Below are 17,942 nucleotides of genomic sequence, written 5' to 3'. Positions count from 1 at the left end.
ACACTGAGTTCCCCCTCCTGCCGTACACCACCCTGGACCGAGGCAAAGGCACTTGCTTATTATAGTCACTTCAGTGAGAAACAAGAAAAAGCCGAAACAGTTGCTAGTGCGAGGGCGACCAATGGCGGTGGGAGGAAACGTGCCTCGGGGCGGGGCACACACAGCGCGGTGCACAGATGATGTGTTACAGAACTGTGCCCCTGCTGCTGCCTGTATAACTTCATCAGTCAGTGTCAGCCCAATGCATTCCATAAAAAATTACAAAACAAAAACAAAAATTGCTAAGTCAACTCCAAGCAACTGACTTCAGCGTGTAGGTGAGAATCATCTGTTACCAGCGTGTTTAATAGGTTTGTCTAAACTGTTGTTTCTTACCGTAGCTGAGGCCGCTTCAAAAGTCACACTGTTTCGATGTGTCCACCATAACCTGATGCGTTGGAGAAACTTACAAAGTTAGTAAATAAAGGAGTAATTTTCCCCCAAAATTAACAGGCAGAGGATGGACTATGAAGAACAGTTCAGCTTGTCTGTTTAATTAGCTCTACTTCTAAAACAGAGGATTTCACAGTGAAGGAGGTTTCCACTTGAGGGACAAAAATAAACAGAAAGGAAGAACTCCCACATTTGTATCATAAAGACTGGTGCAAATAGGAGTCCCCTCGGTGGAAAATAAGGTTCAAATCTAAGACTGGAGGCCACGTGCCCGTGTCTGCATGCAGACGACAGCACACAGGCAGTCAGGGGCTCTCCGCCCACGCGCTGGCACCTGCTGCCTCGTGCATTCTTCCCGGGGCCCCTCCAGCTGGGGGATACGGACGGGAGAGTTCGGAAGAGAAGAAAGAATGTTACCCTTTGTGTTTTTTTTATCCATACCTGAGGATATGTTTTTTTAAATTGATTTCAGAGAGAGATGAGAGAGAAACATCAATCAGTTGCCTCCTATACACACCCTGACCAGGAATCACACCCATGGCCTTTTGTGTGTGGAAGAAACTGAGCCACCCGGCCAGGGCAGAGACTCTCACCCTTCGGACCAAAGGCGGTGTGAGGCAGAAAGAGGGAAAGGCGAATGGCCCACAACTCCCGAGCATACACAAACAGGCACGCGCTAAGAAACCTCAAATTCCCTTCATTCTTCCGGGGATCTGGTCTGACAGCTGTAACAACTTGCTACTATCTACCTTAAAAGCCAGGGGAAAAGATTTACTGTCATCGTATTGTACTAATTCAACTTCCTCTAGTAAAAAATGAAATCTAACTTCTTAGCTCAAGAAGCATACATGTAATATAGAAAAAAGCCTTAAGATCAAGATTTGACCTGGTAAATACCCAGTTGGTGCAATTTGCTAAGATTGTGAACTGCGTGTGATGTCCACTCCTAATCACAGCCAGTGCCTTACACCGAGAGTGCATCTGAGCTCTCCAGTTCTCCAGAATGTTTTGGGAAGGCTCACTGTTGTCGGCAGGCTCCGGAGAGCAAGCACCGTGCGGAGCAGGATGCTCAGGCAGCTGCTAGACACCCTCGTGGACAGAGCTAGGTCTGGAGTTTCTTTTCAACCTCAAGATTTTGACTTTCCTCTGACATTCTTTGGTGGAGTCTGGACTTTGGGATAAAGACACAAGGGGCCAGGATTACTTTAAGAAAAAAAAACAAACTTGAAATTCTTGGTCATCTGTTTACTGTTTGAAGCAGTCATTTGCCCGAAAAAGAACCTTTAACACTTGGGAGAGTTGTTAATCATGGTAAACTATTTGCAGCAGTCCTCAAATGTGAAATTATGTGCGTATGTAAATGCAGAAGTGGCTCTGGGCCAGGGAAAGAGATCTGTCTGTGTTAAGAGCTCACCTCACCCCTCTCTTGTCTGAACTTCCTTCTTTAATCCTTCTGTTTCGGAGATATCAGTGGGGACTACAGTCCAGTTCTGCTTCCCCTGGACCAAAGGTTTAAACCCCTTCTGTGTTACACTAAATATAAATACAATTTCACAATTTCAACCTCTTGCCAACCGGCTCTTTCCCAGGCTGTTGTGTTGTGAAGACCTGATGTTCAAAGACTATAAGCTGCCCACCTCAAAATGTGATGCCCATTTCTCCTTCTCAGTAACCGAGTCCTGAATTTATTTGAAAAGCCACGCACACAGCTAGAAAGGTAAGTTTTCTTAGCCATCTAGATATGGCCAGATATTGACCAACTGACCAACGAGGTATATGCAGAAGGGCTGAATTATACTTCTTGGAGGCCCTTGGTAGAGAGGAAGTGACATCTTGTGACTCTTTATTCTTTTTCCTACATGGAAAGCAGATGGAACGACTGGAGCCCCAGCAGCTGCTGTGGACGACGTGGTGACCTTGAGAAGGAAGCCAAGATTACAGAAGGGGCATGTGTCACTCATACCATGGAATGCTCTACCAGCCCAAAATGCACCCTCCAGACTTTTCTACGGAAGAGGCAAGCAAATACCTATTTTTATGAGCCATTTATCACACGCAGCTGCGACCTAATCCCAGCACATACACTTGGGGAAACTGTTGAAGGAACTGCTCTGAAACATTAAGTATTCGGTGTACCAAATACAATAGCAAACACATCTCCAGTGCAATTAATGATGCCAACAGTTTGTCTTTTAACGGTTCTGAGTGACCTTGTGTGTACGGGTGACCTGTCACCAGGCAAACCCAGGGTAATGTATGTCAGTTAAGCATTTCTTAGGGTATTATCCTTGAAGATGCTGGGAGGCTCAGAAATCATGTTTTATGTTGAATAATTACTAAAATGCCCAATGACATTATATATACTTCACAGTATCAGCATCTTCCATTGTGAGGATGTAAACAATAATTTAAAGGGTGTTTCTAACTAGGAAGACTTATTGTACTGAGTGCCTACTGTGGGACAGGCCTCGTGCTCCACACTTGAGCAGTCTCATTTGCTCTTTACAAGTGCACGCTGTTCTTGTTCTTAATTAACAGGTGGGTGGACAGAAGGGAGTTGACCACTTGCCCAAGGTTGCATGGCAAAGCTGGAAGTCAAACCACGGTCAACCAGGTTTCAGAACTGGTTATGAAACACCATATTAAAGCATCTTCCGTGTTTATATTTTCCTAGTCTTGACAATCCTATAAATTCTCCATTGATTCGTGTCAGAATGGCCGTCCCTGTTTTTATAAGTTAGAGGCTGACACCCACAGGTGGTGGCCTGTTTACCCTTAAGGCCCAGGTAGTCACATTGTCAAGGTTTTGGATCCCAAGGGCAGGGAGCCAAAGTCCTTCTCTGAAAAGTGACCTGATCTCCTCAAGTGTGATGGAGAAGTCTGGCTCTTTAAATTAAAAAACCAAAAACCAAAAACCAAAACCATCAAAGGTCACTGACATCAGTCTAGGAGTATTAGAAGCACCATTGGGTCAATACAGGCAGCTGCATGATGTTGTTATATTTTAATCAGAATCAGGCATTAAATGGCATAAAACACTCTATATGTCCCTTCACTGTTCCAAATTTCATCAACTTCAAACACAAACATGACACAGTTTCAAGAATTATTTTGACTGGCCTCCCCAATCCCAAAGGAGATTAAAAACTAATAATGTAAAAAAGTTAAGGTCAAGGTGTCGTAATGGCACAGCTAATGACTAACCATTTGTTTACTCGTGGCTTCCGCGCCACCCTGAGTGCTGCTGAGCTTCACTGGCTGTCAGACAACTGGTTAGTGATTACTTCCCTGGGTGACTGTGCCTGAACGTGGGCCGTGCTCTGGCGCGGGGACACAACAGGCACTTATAGTGGGGAAGTTACCCCCTCCAGGCAGGGTCCAATGTTTGGCTCTTGAAAGCAAGATAAAGAATTAACGAGGAGAATGTCCCGTGAGTCCGTGCTCCTGGGCTGAAGTGCCGGGATCTCAGAGCATCTGCACCAGATGCTGTGGGGAGCTGTGGGGAGCGGTGGGCAGGCTGTTTCTAGACCCGGGCACCCTGGCCCACTCTGACTTTTGTTCCAGTGTCCTGAGTGATGGGCCATCTGCGCAGGGATGCTCTCGATCGGAACGTGGCACGGGAACTCAAATCATCAGAACAGATGCTGGCTGTAAACAATGGGTGAGGCTGCACCACTCGCTGCGGGCAGGGATACAGCTGGGTGTCTGTGGAGCAATCATGTCCCCAGATGCCCCTCATCCCCTCACGACCCTAGCTTGTTTGCATGGCGCAAAGCCCCTACCCTAATTCGCCTCGTCCAAGTCTTCTCCTGCAGTAGCTGCTTCTAGAGCTGCCAGGGCTTCCGCCACTGCAGCGTCCTCGTCCTCTGTCCCCCCAATCCCATCTGCCCCACAGCCGGGGGCATCCTCCCACCCATTGGTCGGATGGGCCACAGGCACGGCCTGGGCAGGATCCTCTTCTTTAAAGTAGACGCTCAGGGCTTCTGCCGCCACAGCCTCGTTTAGTGAATCCCAGCTTCTCTTCACGGAGAAGGGCACGTTCAAACCCCGCCCTACCACGTCAGAGCGCATTTCCTCCAGGGGCGGCTCCTCAGGATGGCTCCTGAAAAGGTGATCTTTTTCCTCGTGATCCACGGTGCCTCCAGCTAAGCCCCAACATCGGGGGTAGTCTGGGGCTGGTATCTGGAGGACGTGGTCTTGCACTCCCACGGCAGGGCATTCTGCCTTGGAAGGGACCCTGGAGTCTCCACGTCCGATGACTCGGGTCTCTTCCGAGGACTGCAGCGCCCAGTCTGTTTCCCTGGCGTCCCCTCCCTCGAGGAAGGGTGGAGTCAGGTGCACACGGGTCCCCGTACCGGCCCAGGAAACTGTGCCACCCTGCTGGGGCCTGGGATCCCCAGGGGGCTGCAGGACTGCAGTGGGCCCGATGCCATTGACGGCCCCACCAGTCTTCTCTGCACAGTGTCCCCCTCCTCTGTCCCCTTGAGGGTGCGGTCCCTGGGGAGCCCAGCAGGGCTCCTGTGGGCCAGCTGTTCTGCCTCTGCTCACAGTCCTCCTCAAGCTCTCATCCTGAAGGTCATGGTTGTGCACCTGGACTTCGCCGCTCTGCTTGCCTTTTAATTTAACCGTGTCCTCTTCATCGAACTTGCAGCTGTTCACTTCGTTGACGTAGCCAGGTGAGGGCACTTGCACTGGGTCGAAGAGATAGCTGGGGTGAGAACAATGAAGAGCAGTCAGGCTCACTATCAGCTTTATTTATTTATGACTATTAATTGTTAATTTCTACTATTAACAATTCCTTCTCTTCCTGTTCATTTCTATGATTAGTTACTCATTTAAGCCTATATGTGTGTCTAAATCAAGTAGACACAGTTGGTGTAAAAATGTCTTACTACCAGAACTAGGTCTTAGGAGGGGATCCAAAAGAGGGTGGGAAGACGGCACAGAACAAAGCAGTTCATACAATTTGAAAACAAACCAAAAAAAGAAAAAAAAGTAAATGCCCAAACACAGGGAAATAACTGGGTAAGTACTGATGGCACACCCCCAATGGAATATCATACAGTCATCAAAACGATAAATATAAAGTCTGGACTGGCATGAAAGACACTTATAAAATAAATTTTTTTGTAAAGTCTAACATCCCATTATGATTGCAGTGGAGTGACAGTTGTATATGCATGTATGTGTCTGCATATGTATGGATAAAAATACATACGTATATGTATAAAGGTATGGCATAGAACTATAATAATAATAAAGATGTATTTGTTAAGGAAGCAAAATCGTCAATTTTCCTTTTATTTTACGGAGAATTCTGTTCTATTGTCCTCGTTCCGGAACGGAATCTGGAAAACACTGGGTGTACATATATGACGGGGACGATTTATTTCCAGTGATGCCATGCCGGGCATCCTCTGAACCCCAAGCTTTTCTCTGCATGGAAATTCTCTGGAGAAATGTAAATTCAGTCCCAACCAAACTCAGTCTCAGAGAAGGATGGGGGTCCCAACGTCTCTGAGAAGGGAGCAAAAAAACCCAAACAGTTTAAAAATCTAGGCCACTTGTCCTCTTAAATGACATCAATGCAGTTCCAAGTTCTTAATTTCCTGGCCATGCCAGTCCTGCCCCGAGCCAGAGAAATGCCTCCGTGGGAATCATGCATTCCTCCATTCCAGTGAGCTGTGTTTTTTCTCAACTTTACCTGTGTATCATTTTACAGCACCTGCACCCCATCTGGATTATTTTCTGTTACCATCTGGAAAAAGAAAACATAGAAAAGGAGAAAACACAGTGAATGACACTGTAATATAGATTAAGTTTGCTTTTTCTTTCCCAGATACTCACAAGTGAGTGGAGTCCGGGTTTTTGGCAGAAAGATAACGTGTGGGCCAGGGAGGCACAGGAATGCCTTTCTGTATCGAAAATCGCCAGTTCAGAGCTCCCGCACGCTCACTGACCCTTGTCTCTGTGTCAGGCCCTCCCCCAGCGCTGGCAGTTTCGAATGTCTCCTCCATGTTGCAACTGAGCAAATTAATACAAGTTGGAGAATGCTAGGGAGAGCAAGGTGGGGCTGAAAAGGACCAGTGTGTTTCCTATTCCACTGCCTTCTTCGGGGGACCTGGGAGCAGACGTATAAGAGAGAGGAGAGGTGTCCTTATCAGAGGAGTAGTTACTCAAGTATTTAAGGACATCAGCATATATATGGCAGCTGCTGTGTGTGTTCCATGGTAGAGACCTGAGGCGGTGACAGCCAGGGTCATCAGCACAACCTTCACCAGGGCTAAACTGCTCCTGCTTTCCCTTTCCCTTCCCAGGAATGATTCTGGATGTACTTCATGGACTCTACTTGGGCTTCCAGGTGGCAGACGGACTCATGTCTGTGCCTCTTTCATTTCTCAACAGCCCACTGTCTCCCGCCCTTTCCCAAGGTTGCATCCCCCTCCTCCTGGTAATTGGCCTCTGAATAAAACCCTTTCTTCATGTAAAATTGACCATATTGTTCTGGTCTTTCCTTTGAAAATCCTACAAATGAGTGTGGAAAAACCTTTAAGTCACTCTCCATCTCTAATACATATGACCTTTAGACAGACAATCCAATGAAAGAACAGAAAGCCCCAGTCCCTCCGTCTCCGCTAGACATGGGCGCTCGGAACAGAGAACGATCCCTGGCTGGGTCACCACCTGCCCTGCTCGCTCTTTCCTCCTCTCAGTCGTGGATGAATTTCCCAGGAAGCTGCCTCACAAGCCTTCACCCACCAAGAAGATGCCTGGTGTTTTCCAAGAAGTGTGGACCGGTTGGTTGGTTACGGGAGACGAGGTTTACATAGATAAATCAAATCCACAAATAACCTCCTATGCAGGGGTGAAAAAAGCCCACCCCCAAAAGATATCCACATCCTCATGTCTGCAACTGGTGAGTGCGACCTCATATGACCAAAAACAAACAAGAGGAGAAGATCTTTGCCGACGTGATTACAGATTTGCGATGGGAAGACTTGCCTGGATTATCTAGTTCAGAGCCCAGCTCAGCCTCTTCCTGGTTACATGACTCTGGGCCTCAGCCATTTCATCTTCAAATGGGGATAATGACATACCTACACATGATGTTTGTTGGGGATCATATGAGTTAATATTCATACTAAGCATATACTTATTACTCAGCTTTGTTTGGATACAGCACGCTTAAAAAAAGATGGTGGCCTTGCACTTGAAAAAGATGTAGCCTACTTGCATGACAAACGCATACAAACAAGAGCACTAATACCAAGTGATACTTGTTCTGGCATATGGGCCAAATGGTGTATTTCTACCAACTGTGGCACCAATTGAAAGACACAAACCCCAAGTGCGACAGAAGTTCCGCAGACAGGAGTCATTCGGGCTTAGCCCACGATACGTGCGTACAACTTTTTTCCTTCTTCAAAGCACTCTCAATTAAATTAACCATTTCACAAACCCAGGACCGTGTGTCCAGCCTCTGCTCCCCATTTATGTCCATTTTCTGCTAATAATCCACAAGTCAGCTGGATAAACAGGATACAATGCACCACATGTACCTCTTTCCCTCCACTAACCCCGTCCTCCCCTCTTGCCCGCTTTCCCTCCATCCCCTGCTCTCAAACCCTACCCCTGCCACACTGGAAGCACCTCTGCTTACCTAGGACTCTACCAAAAAACAAAACAAAACAATCAGCCAGGAGGATAGGAGGCCAAAAAAAAAAAAGAATGAAAGAAAAGGCTTTTAAGTGTTTGAGAGAGGGTGGAATGCGAGCGATAAAACATAATTGGAACAGATGTAAAATATTAATCATTGAAAGAGATCAGCCACCTTCAGGATGGTGAGTTGAAGCATCGCACAGGGGGAAGGGTTCCTTCTGAAAGGAAGGAAGGAAGACAGGCATGTCTGGAGTGCCACCTGGTGTTGTCGGTGACAGTGACGCAGAGGCTGAGTCGACCTTGAGGAAGCCCGGCCAGGCTGGATCTGTCCCCTCCCTCTGCCACTGAGGCCACATAAGCAACGTGCACCCAAGACACAATGACTGCTAAGATTTAACAGCCACCACTTCCTGTTTCTTACAGAATTTACACGTCACCTGTGGCTTTTAGGGTTCCCTGCCTCTGCCCCAGGAAAACCACAGGATCTATATTTTTCTTCAAAGCCACGTGACTGTGAAGGATGTTTTCATGGTTGTCCCCTTGCAGAATCAAGTTTCCAGTCTCCCCAGCACCCCCCCCCCGCCCACCCCCTGCCTCCCTTTAGGGCACACCACGTGGGTTCCCACAGACCGGGGCCCACACCTGAGTGCCATGCTCCGCCCCTCTCCCGGGCTCTGGTCACAGCTTCTGCCTGGGTAGAGGTTCTGCCCTCTCTCACCTCCCCCGGTGTTTGCCTTCCCCAGCGACACTCCTTCTCTCCAGGAGCCCAGCGCTGATGTCCAAGGCGGTGTGACCGCTGGTGGAAAGGGCGGGGGCTAACGTATTTCAGCCAACCCCTGCCTGCCCGTATCTACAATTATTCCTCCTTATTTGATGATGGCGAATATATCCAGTTCATTTTTTTCCTCTTTCCATATGTCACTCCCACACCTACATCCTGCTTTTAGGGAGGCGGTCCCCCATTGGTGGGTGCAGAAAGGAAGTGCTCTTGGTCCGGGGTGAGACCTGGACTCGGGGAGAACACACATTGTTGTGGAGTAAGACTGAGTTCGAGATGGGCCACCTCTCTGCTTCCCCTGTCCTCCTGCTCACGTTGACGACAGCCAGCATGGAGGTGAGAAATCGGTTGTCAGGTGCCCTTTATTACGGGGCACAGTCAAAATTTGCTTTCTCTTTGGAGTACAGGAAAGCAACTGCAAGGCAAAGGGCAAATACCCTTTATAGCCATCATCTTGTTTGCACAGGGGAAAAGCAAATACCATTAGGGCGGGTGTCCATCACCGCTGGCGCCTGCCCGCTGCGGCCCGGGGTTTCGTGTTGGGGGTTGGCTCTGCCCTGGGCTCGGTGTTGACGTTAAACAGTCGCGTGTTTGAGGATGGACATGGCAGTGTCCCATCAGTTACGAGTCAGGTCTCCTTGCTGGAAAAGTCCTGTTTCGTAAGGGGGAGAAGGGTGGAGGTGGGAAGAAGGGGCAGGACTGGGGAGAGCCAGGAGTTTGCTAACCAGGTGGGGAAAGTGGCTGAACACTCATCAGGAAGTGAAGGGAATATAGGAAAAGGCTTCGCCCGGCAGGAAAGGGCTGCCTTTGCAGATTGGGTAATAGCATTAAATCGATGTTCATTTTCCAATTTTAATCAGTATTCTGGGGGCTATATAAAAAAACGCCCTTGTTTTTAGGAAATACACAGTGGAGTATTTAAGGGTCAAGAGCATAGAATCTGTACCTTATTAAAATGATTTAGGAAAAAAATTGTGTGTGTGTGCATGTGCATTCAGAGAAGGAAAATAAACCCAAAGTGGTAAACATTAACATCTGGGGACTCTGGGTAGAGGGTAAGTGAGGATTCTTTTTTCTAATTTAGTCATTTTGTTATAAAGTTTATATAAAATAAACCATAAACATGACAGTTAAAAATAAAACTTAAACAGAACTAAGACAATAGAGAAAACATTTCAAATGAAAAAGTAGTAGCAAAAACCTATCAGCTTGCTTGAAATTATTCATATTCTAGCTAAACACTTTCTTAGATTTATAATAGCTATTTCCATCATACTTAATTAGGCTATGAAATATTAAATATTATTTTTAAAAGACAGATTCTCAAACTCGAGGTATATGGGGATTCTTTGTATTTTTCTTGCAATTTTTCTGTAAGCCTGAAATGATGTCAAAATGAAACAAGAGAAGAAAAAAGAAGTGTGCAGGAACTGATCAAAATCTCACCGAGCTTTGTGCATTCAGCTGTCACCCTGAGTATTTATTTACTGAAGGCCTCTGCCCCACAGGCGGCCCCATGCATGCACACTTCCTGTCCTGCCCACTGCCCTGGCTGAGAGAGGGCCTCACGGTCAGGCAGGTGCTGCAGCGGACTTGCTGTCTGCTGGCCCGTGAACGTGAGCTCCTTCCTCACTGGCGAGGCCTAACCTAGGCCAGCCCCTAGGCCAGCTCCCTCGGAACACCTCACACTGTTACTCAAACGAAGGAATGACTGGCGCTAACTGATAGGTGTTGAAGAAGTGGGGGACCCATGTGGGATTTTAGAAGTTCCTACAGAAGGTTTACCCCTTTCCTTGATCAAATCTCTCACTCCCCCGTGGTCCCAAAGGAAAAGCCAAGGGCAGGAGCTGGGAGAGAGGGGAGGGACCTGGGTTCCTCCTTCCCCCGTTTGGGAAACAGCGAAACCTCCCGGGTGCAGTGCCAGAGTGAAGGATGCTCTGCTTCGGGGGTTCCGGTCACCGAGCTTTTAAAGCACCTGCTGGGATGTGGTTTGAGTTTATCAGAGATGAAGTCCTTGGGAGAGAGACATAATAAAATTAAACATTTAAAATTACAGCTCCGTTTTGAAAAGCCAACTTGCCGATGTTTACAGAAAACGGCAGGGAATTCAGGTAACCTGGTGGGCAGGCGAAGCCGACAGGTATTTAGCTGAGTTGCCTCCGGGTGCTGAGCTCCCGGGCTGAAGGGGGATGAAGGAACACGGCTCCCAGGCACTTTATCAAGGAGGCTAAAGACGGCCAGCCCGACCTCACGGACGGCATGGAGTCTGCAGTTGAATGAGGACAAGGAGACAAGCTCTGGATGACCCCATCTATTCCCTCACACAGTTCCTTCCTTTCTGGGCAGGCCTTGGAAACTCTCTGGGACCCATTTTTCTGGCGTGTTTCCTTCTTTCCTAAAGAGGCTGCGCTTCACTGATTGCGGAAACCCCAAAGACTCTCAGAAGACCTTTCTTACCAGCACCATCTAACAGCCCGTTTTATGCCTTCCCAATAGTCGAGGTGCCGTGAGGTAGGTGTTGGCATCCCCTCAAACTGGGTTTCATGGGGTCTTTGTGTGCAGGGAGGGGTGTTTGTAAGAAGCACTCTGCTAAAAACTGGGTTCCTTGCCCAAATAGCTTTGGGAATGGCAGAGAGTAAAGATGAGCACATTCGTAGTTGACGAAAGGAACTGTTTTACTTGGTTGAACCTAGAAATCGCCAAAATTACTTGACCACAGAACTTTTCTTTTTTCATAAGAGACTATTAACAACCAACAAAACTTGTATTTTGTGTGACATGTTGGGAGAAATGACGGCTGAAATGAGGGTCCTAGTCACCTGGGGGAGGTTTGTGCCCTAAACTAATCATGTCACGTGGTGTTCGGCGAACACGGCTGGGCAATGCCTGTGCGCAGTGTAAGACACGTCCTGGCAAGGGCTCCGTCACCGGCCCCTGAGATGTGGGAAAGATGCCGAGTCTCTTCTTTCCTCCGTTTCTGCAAAAGGAGGCCACGACATTGGAGCACACCGCTCCCTCCCTGAGCCCTGAGGTCTCCCCTGCCAGGAGGGCACCAGCATGACCCTTTCATAGGTGGGCAGCCGCGCTCAACCGTTTGTCAACTACCCCATCACCCTGCCGTTAGGGTGTGTTTGGGGCCGGGTCCACACTCACCCCACGCACGATCCCGTTGCCTGCCTTCAGGAGGACCTAAGGTCTCCCTCCGTCTCATTCCCTGCGGCCTGCAGGCCTCTGGTAGAGGTGTGCTCCTCTCTTCACCAGGAAGAACGGCGCCCAGCACCCCGGAGCCTTGAGATGGGGTGAGAGAGTGCGTCACAGCGCAGTCCTGGGAGGGGTGAGGACTCAGATCAGGGGGACCCTGTAAGGGTGCAAGAGTGTCTGCAGGACCCCCTTCTCCACTGGAATGGGCTGGGGGAGGGGCAGGCTCCTGGGCGGGAGGGCTCCCAGTGGGTCTCAGAGCACCGCCTGGCAACCCTTGGCCTCCTGGTATGTTTTCATAGGAAACCATGTCAGAAGTCTGTTTTTAGGAGCAAAAAGAATCGGTCTCTGAGGACGTCAGGGTAGAGATTGGGGTTCCTCAATGAAAGGTTGCCCGGGCCCCACTCAGATGGCACCATGTGAGGTGCTGCCTTGCTGGCCCTTCCCGGGGCTGGCACTGCTCACCGGGAGGGCGTCTGTCTGTCTGTCTGTCTACAGGGTGCCTGTGCCCTTCCACGGATTGACTCTGGGGAGCAAGCTGGGTCCTGGCCCCGGGACCAGCTCACTGCTGGGCTCACAGGATCCCGGAGGTCCGTGCTGAGCAGGGGAGGAGCACCTCTGGTACAACAGTGAAAACGCCGCTCCTCTTTTCTGCCCGGGGCCTTCTACCGGGACATCACAGTCCTGTCGGTGCATCTTAAAGACATTCCACACAGCTCTTTCTGGGCCAGGGGCCAGTTTTCCCCTTTTCTGATGTAGGACTTAGTCCGTGCTTCGTAAGACAGATGTTTCTCGAACAGGCACAGCTGCTACGCAGCGTTTTCACTGAGTCCACACCTCTCCAGCCAACTCCCCTGCCCGGGGCACGGGGCTGGTTTCTGGGGAAGCAGTGCATGGCATCCCGGTGGCTTTCTGAGCGAGTAACCGCGTGCATACGTGTGCATGCGCGTGTGTGTGGGGGTAAGTGTGTGGGGTGGGATGGAATTTATACAGACATTTGGGAAGATTCATCACACCACCTCGGCAGTTCCACGGAGTGGTTAAACGACAATTTAGAGCTGGGGGCTCCAGTTCCACCATCATCGTTTGCTAGCTTTGTGGCCTCCGGCACATTCCTCAGCCTCTGAGAGCATCGGATGTCTAATCTGCAAAATGGGACCAGTAACTGTTCCTGTTCGTCAGGGTCACTCGGAAAAATTAAATGAGATAAAAGTATGTAAGGCATTCACCACGATGTATGGCATACTCCCAGTACTTACTCATAATTGTAAGTAGTTAACATCTGGGTGTTTCGTGTTTATCAAGCACTGTTTTAAAGATTTTCAGGTATTCATTCGACTTTACAATAACCCTTTTAGGTAGAAACCAGTATTCTATAGATAAGTAAATGGATATATCATATTTTTTGGACTATAAGGTGTGCTTTTTTACATTTTTTGCTTCAAAAAAATTTTCTATTTTCCTCCTTTAAAACCTAGGTGCAAAAATAAATATAAAATAAAATAAAATAATAAAATAAAATAAAAATAAAATAAAACCTAGGTGCATCTGGGGTCCGCACCATAAGACACACCTAGGTTTTAGAGTAGGAAAATAGGAAAAAAAAATTTGAAGCAAAAAATACGGTAAAAAAAGTGCATCATATAGTCTGAAAAATATGGTAAAGGTTATCAAGTGGTACAGTTTGGTTATTATTAGCACTGTTGCTATTGTTTCCCTGATTATATAATTATAATTATACAATATTTATATAGTTATGGGCATTACATAGTATTTCATATTGTATCAATATAATCTGTCTTCTGTTGTTTTTGGAGTCCACTGGCTTACACAATGAGCAGCAACTTGTGATCCAGTAGCTTTTGCAAAAGGGAACTGTATTCTCTTGAAATGTTGACAGAATTTCATAGGTGTGGTTTTATCTTTTCATCACCAGATGGCAGTGCAGAGTGGTTATTTAAGCTAATTTTAAGAGAGGGACTTGCTAGGGGAAAGGTCTCAGAAACAGGCACAAACAATGTCGGTGTCTTGCCGGTGTCTTGCCGGGAAGCAAAGTTACAGAGTGAGGGACGTGGTAAAAATGTCAGACACTTAGTGTCACCTTTAAGTCGTGGTGGCCACGGCCCCACCATAAGCAGGGCCTTCCTTCTCCAGCTCCGGCTGGCAGGAGGCTTATTCAGTAGTCGGGCCAGACCACTGAATTCTACAGAGGCCACTTCTGACGCAATGACTGCTCCTCAAACCCCCAATGGGAGAGTCTGGGTTTCCCTCTCCCACCTGTATGTCTGGACAAAACTTCTGTGGGAGAGGATGAGGGAGGACAGAGCCTGGGGGTGTGCAAGGGTCCAGTTCCTCCCTCTGGATCCCACCCCCGGGCTACCCGTGGTGGGAGCTGGTCCTGGGGCTCCATCTTCCAGATGAGGTGTGTGGGCGTGAACTAGGAGGTAAAGATAAGCCTCAAAATAAATGTGGCCCAATTTGAAGGTTCTGGGGAAAGAAGCCCATTATTTTTACTTAAAATAACTTCACAATATTGTGTTTGAACAGGTTGAATTTGCATGAGCTATTAAAATTAAACAGAAGGCATATAGAACTGGTCCCACCCTGCTAGTAGCTGATGGTGGGCCCCCTAGATGCCTTGCCAGTCCCCTTGGGCCCTCCTGTGCCCTTGGTGGGAGGTGTTTCAAGGAAAGAGATGGAGCAGCCCGGCCCCTCTTCTCTGTACTGGAGTTCCTGGGAGCGAGGTCCCGTCTGGAGCAGACGAGAGAGGTGACCCATTAGTGAATGAAGACTGGGGTGTGTGTCTGGTGTGTGTGTGTGTGTGTGTGTGTGTGAGAGAGAGAGAGAGAGAGAGAGAGAGAGAGAGAGAGAGAGAGAGAGAAGGTGGGGGTCCTGCTGGACACACAGAGGAGGAGAGGGCACAGGGCCCGTATGGAATCCACCTGGGTCTGAAGCGGGCTGATGACCTGCGTTTCTAACCAGCCCCCCAGTCTGGGGCCACACCCGTACTGCTGTAAGGCAGGGCAGTCCGGGCCACTCTGCTTGGCTGTGTTGCTGGCCGGTCTGGGGGAGCTTTACTGAAAGGTGGGACAGGCGGGACTCACATCCTAAGAACCCTGGTTGGCTTAGGGAGTTCTGGGCAAACAGTGAGGAAGCTACCTACCATCACATTGGCCCCCTTTGGTGACAAAATATATGGCCCAAACCAAGCTGGCCGACATGACCATTTGGTTAGGACATTATTCTGGTCCGAGGCAAACTTGTGTAGTTGCTGTTGCTGATCCCATCCCCAACTGGCACTGTTTTACGATCCTCTTACATTGCTAAAAATTGTGTCTGTTTTACAGAGTTTGCTTTCAAACCTTTGTGATTTATGTTTGGTCTTTTAGTCTTCTGTCTGGGGAAAAGTTAAAATAAACCAAGTGTCGAATAATCCAGAATGAATTCGAACAACCCGAACCGTTTCGCAGTGGGGGAAGAGCTGGAACAAAGCAGACACTGCCGGTCCACCGCCTGCCTGCGCTGAGCTCCGCCCCTGCCTCCCCGCCCTCACCCAGTGTCTCCGGGCGCCGCCATGCCAAGCGACTGTTGCCCTCTGGATCTGCACAGGTCCCACCAAAGGAAGGTGCTGGTGGAAGACTAGAAGGGGAAGATGGGAGATATCGAGGTTTCCCTCCCTCACTGTTCTCTTTGCTTTGGAAACTATGCTGTTCATCACAGCAACAGGCACGTCTTTGCCACAGCCTGGACGTCCAACAGCCCCGCCCTCCTCGGAGGCACTGAGGACCACAGCGCCTCCTCACCTGGGTTCCAACTACTGCCCCAGCCTCTGGTTCTGTGTCTCACCCTGGGCTAGTAACGTCTTTTTGGCTTGACTGTCTTTGTGTTGCCGCACCGGCTCTTCCAATACCTGTGTAAACCAGTGACTGCATAACTCCTCTCTGTGAGAGAGGAGGCGTGCCTCTTCCTGGCTAGACTTTCTGGCTAAGTTACCAAACAACACACAACAACAGTTTGAACTCTGCAAAAACTGATACTGTTTAACATATGAGCTGCATACGTGTTGCAGCTTGCTGTGTGCCTGCCATAGGGCAGGTCACTGTGGTTGGGGAAGGGACTTTAGCCCCTCCATCACCTCTATCCAGTTCTCTCCCTTTTCCCACCCAAAATGAGCCCATTTGCCGTGAGGTGTAACTGTTCTGGACAAGCCTAGATTCCTTCCCAAGCTTCTAAACCCCTCCTGGGTGGGGAAGATAGTAGCACTGAATCGTGCGGGGTTGCTATGAGGATCACATGATTTAAACGTGATAGGCCTGGCAAAGTGTGCCTGCTAAGTAGCAAGTTCTTAATAATGTTGGCTGCTGTCATGTTCATGGTCATCATCTCTAAGAACAGAACCACTGGGCACTAGTCACTCTTAGGCACTCGATAAAAATGAGTAATTTCTGATCAAGCCCCGCCCCCCCGCTCCGCCACTGCAACCCCATGGGAATCAGGGCATGCCTTCCATTTGTGGTATGTGTCCAATGTGGGCAAGTGCTCCTACCTGGGAAGTTGGAAAAGTCTGGGAGAAACCTGCAGCATTTAGAAAAACTTAAGTCCTGGAAATGATAAGGAAGTTTTGCAGGAGATGACATGGAGAAAAGTTTATACAATACAGCCTTATAAGGCTCCAGATAATGACAGCTTTACAATCAAGCATAGCTCATAGTTCGATGCTTGGAATGAACCAGTTCTGGGTAATTCCCAGAATTCCAGAGTGCCCAAGCAACAAAGAATCTCAGAGAACACCACACCTAATCGCCTCATTTTATAAAAGGAGTCTCAAGGCTGGAAGCATAAAATAGAGGACAAGAAAAAACAGATCGTCCCATATTTGTAGATGGCCCTCTGTGTATGGAACTAGGATCCCAAAGTTTCCTCGAATTATAGTAAAAAATAGTTTCTTACTTGGAAAGGCTGAGTAAGGGTCATTGAGCACCTATCGGAAGCAAGACACTCTGCCAGTTACTAGGACAGGAAGAGGCAAGAGATCTCTCCTGTCGGTTAAAGGAATCATCACCCGTTCATGCAAACCAATATTTCTGGAGCACCTGTTACGTGCCAAGTACTGAACTTGATTCCAGGGATCTGGAAGGAGTTCATGGTCCACCAAGGGAGACAGATACATAAAGAGATGACTAATGTGGTGTTACACGGACATGTCACATCGAATGTTACATAAGGTGAGGAGTGCCTGAGTGACCTTGGGAAGGTTGGAAAGGCCTGTGGGCGAAGGGGAGCAGCCAGTGGTGCTGGTGGAATTCCAGAGCACGTTCCAGGGGAGCGAGGCCAGCTCGGGCATGCAGGAATGCTGCTGTGGGGAGGCGGGGATGCCACTGCCTCCCGACCCCATCTCCTTTAAAGTCACCCTTTCCATGTGCACTGCCATCGCCCTGCCACCGCTTTCCCACCTGGGTTACTGCAATAGGTTCCTGTCTCTGCCTGCACTCCTGTCTTCTTCTGCATCTTCCACACAGAAGTCACATGATCTTTTCAGGACACAAATCTGAATTCACTTCCCTAGCCTAAAATTTTTCAGAGGTGTCCACTGCCCTCAGGATATTTACTAACATAAAATAATGAAGAAAATGATAAAGATATCAAACTTACATAGAGCTTCCTATATATCAAGTGATAATCCACACACTTAATGTGCATAACTAATTGATCCTCCTTCTTTGTGGATTCTGTATTTGTGAATTCACCTACTTGCTAAAATTTATTTGTAACCCAAATGGATACCTGGGGTGCTTTTGAGATCATTCGTGGACTTGCAAAAAGTGGCAAAGGCAATTGAGTCGTCTAACGCCTGTGCTTCTCCGGCTGAGCTCAA

General features: G+C 48.4%; 1 protein-coding gene across 2 annotated transcripts in view; it reads right to left on the bottom strand.

Annotated features, from left to right (window-relative positions):
• Positions 1-3,423: 3,423 nt before the first annotated feature.
• C1H4orf19 (chromosome 1 C4orf19 homolog) overlaps positions 3,424-17,942 on the bottom strand; it is a 78,497-nt gene continuing 63,978 nt past the window's right edge. For both annotated transcript variants that reach the window (XM_028508033.2, XM_036019685.1), the window contains exons 3-4: positions 6,137-6,190; positions 3,424-5,140 (exon numbers count right to left, since the gene is read on the bottom strand). In XM_028508033.2, the coding sequence (XP_028363834.1) occupies positions 4,216-5,140; positions 6,137-6,168 (957 nt within the window). In that variant the 5' untranslated portion in view covers positions 6,169-6,190 and the 3' untranslated portion in view covers positions 3,424-4,215. The remainder of the gene's footprint in view (positions 5,141-6,136; positions 6,191-17,942) is intronic.

This window comes from Phyllostomus discolor, chromosome 1 (genome assembly GCF_004126475.2).
Source record: "Phyllostomus discolor isolate MPI-MPIP mPhyDis1 chromosome 1, mPhyDis1.pri.v3, whole genome shotgun sequence".
Lineage (NCBI taxonomy): Eukaryota > Metazoa > Chordata > Mammalia > Chiroptera > Phyllostomidae > Phyllostomus > Phyllostomus discolor.
Note: the sequence above shows the minus strand (reverse complement) of the source record. Positions and strands in the feature narration are given on the sequence as shown.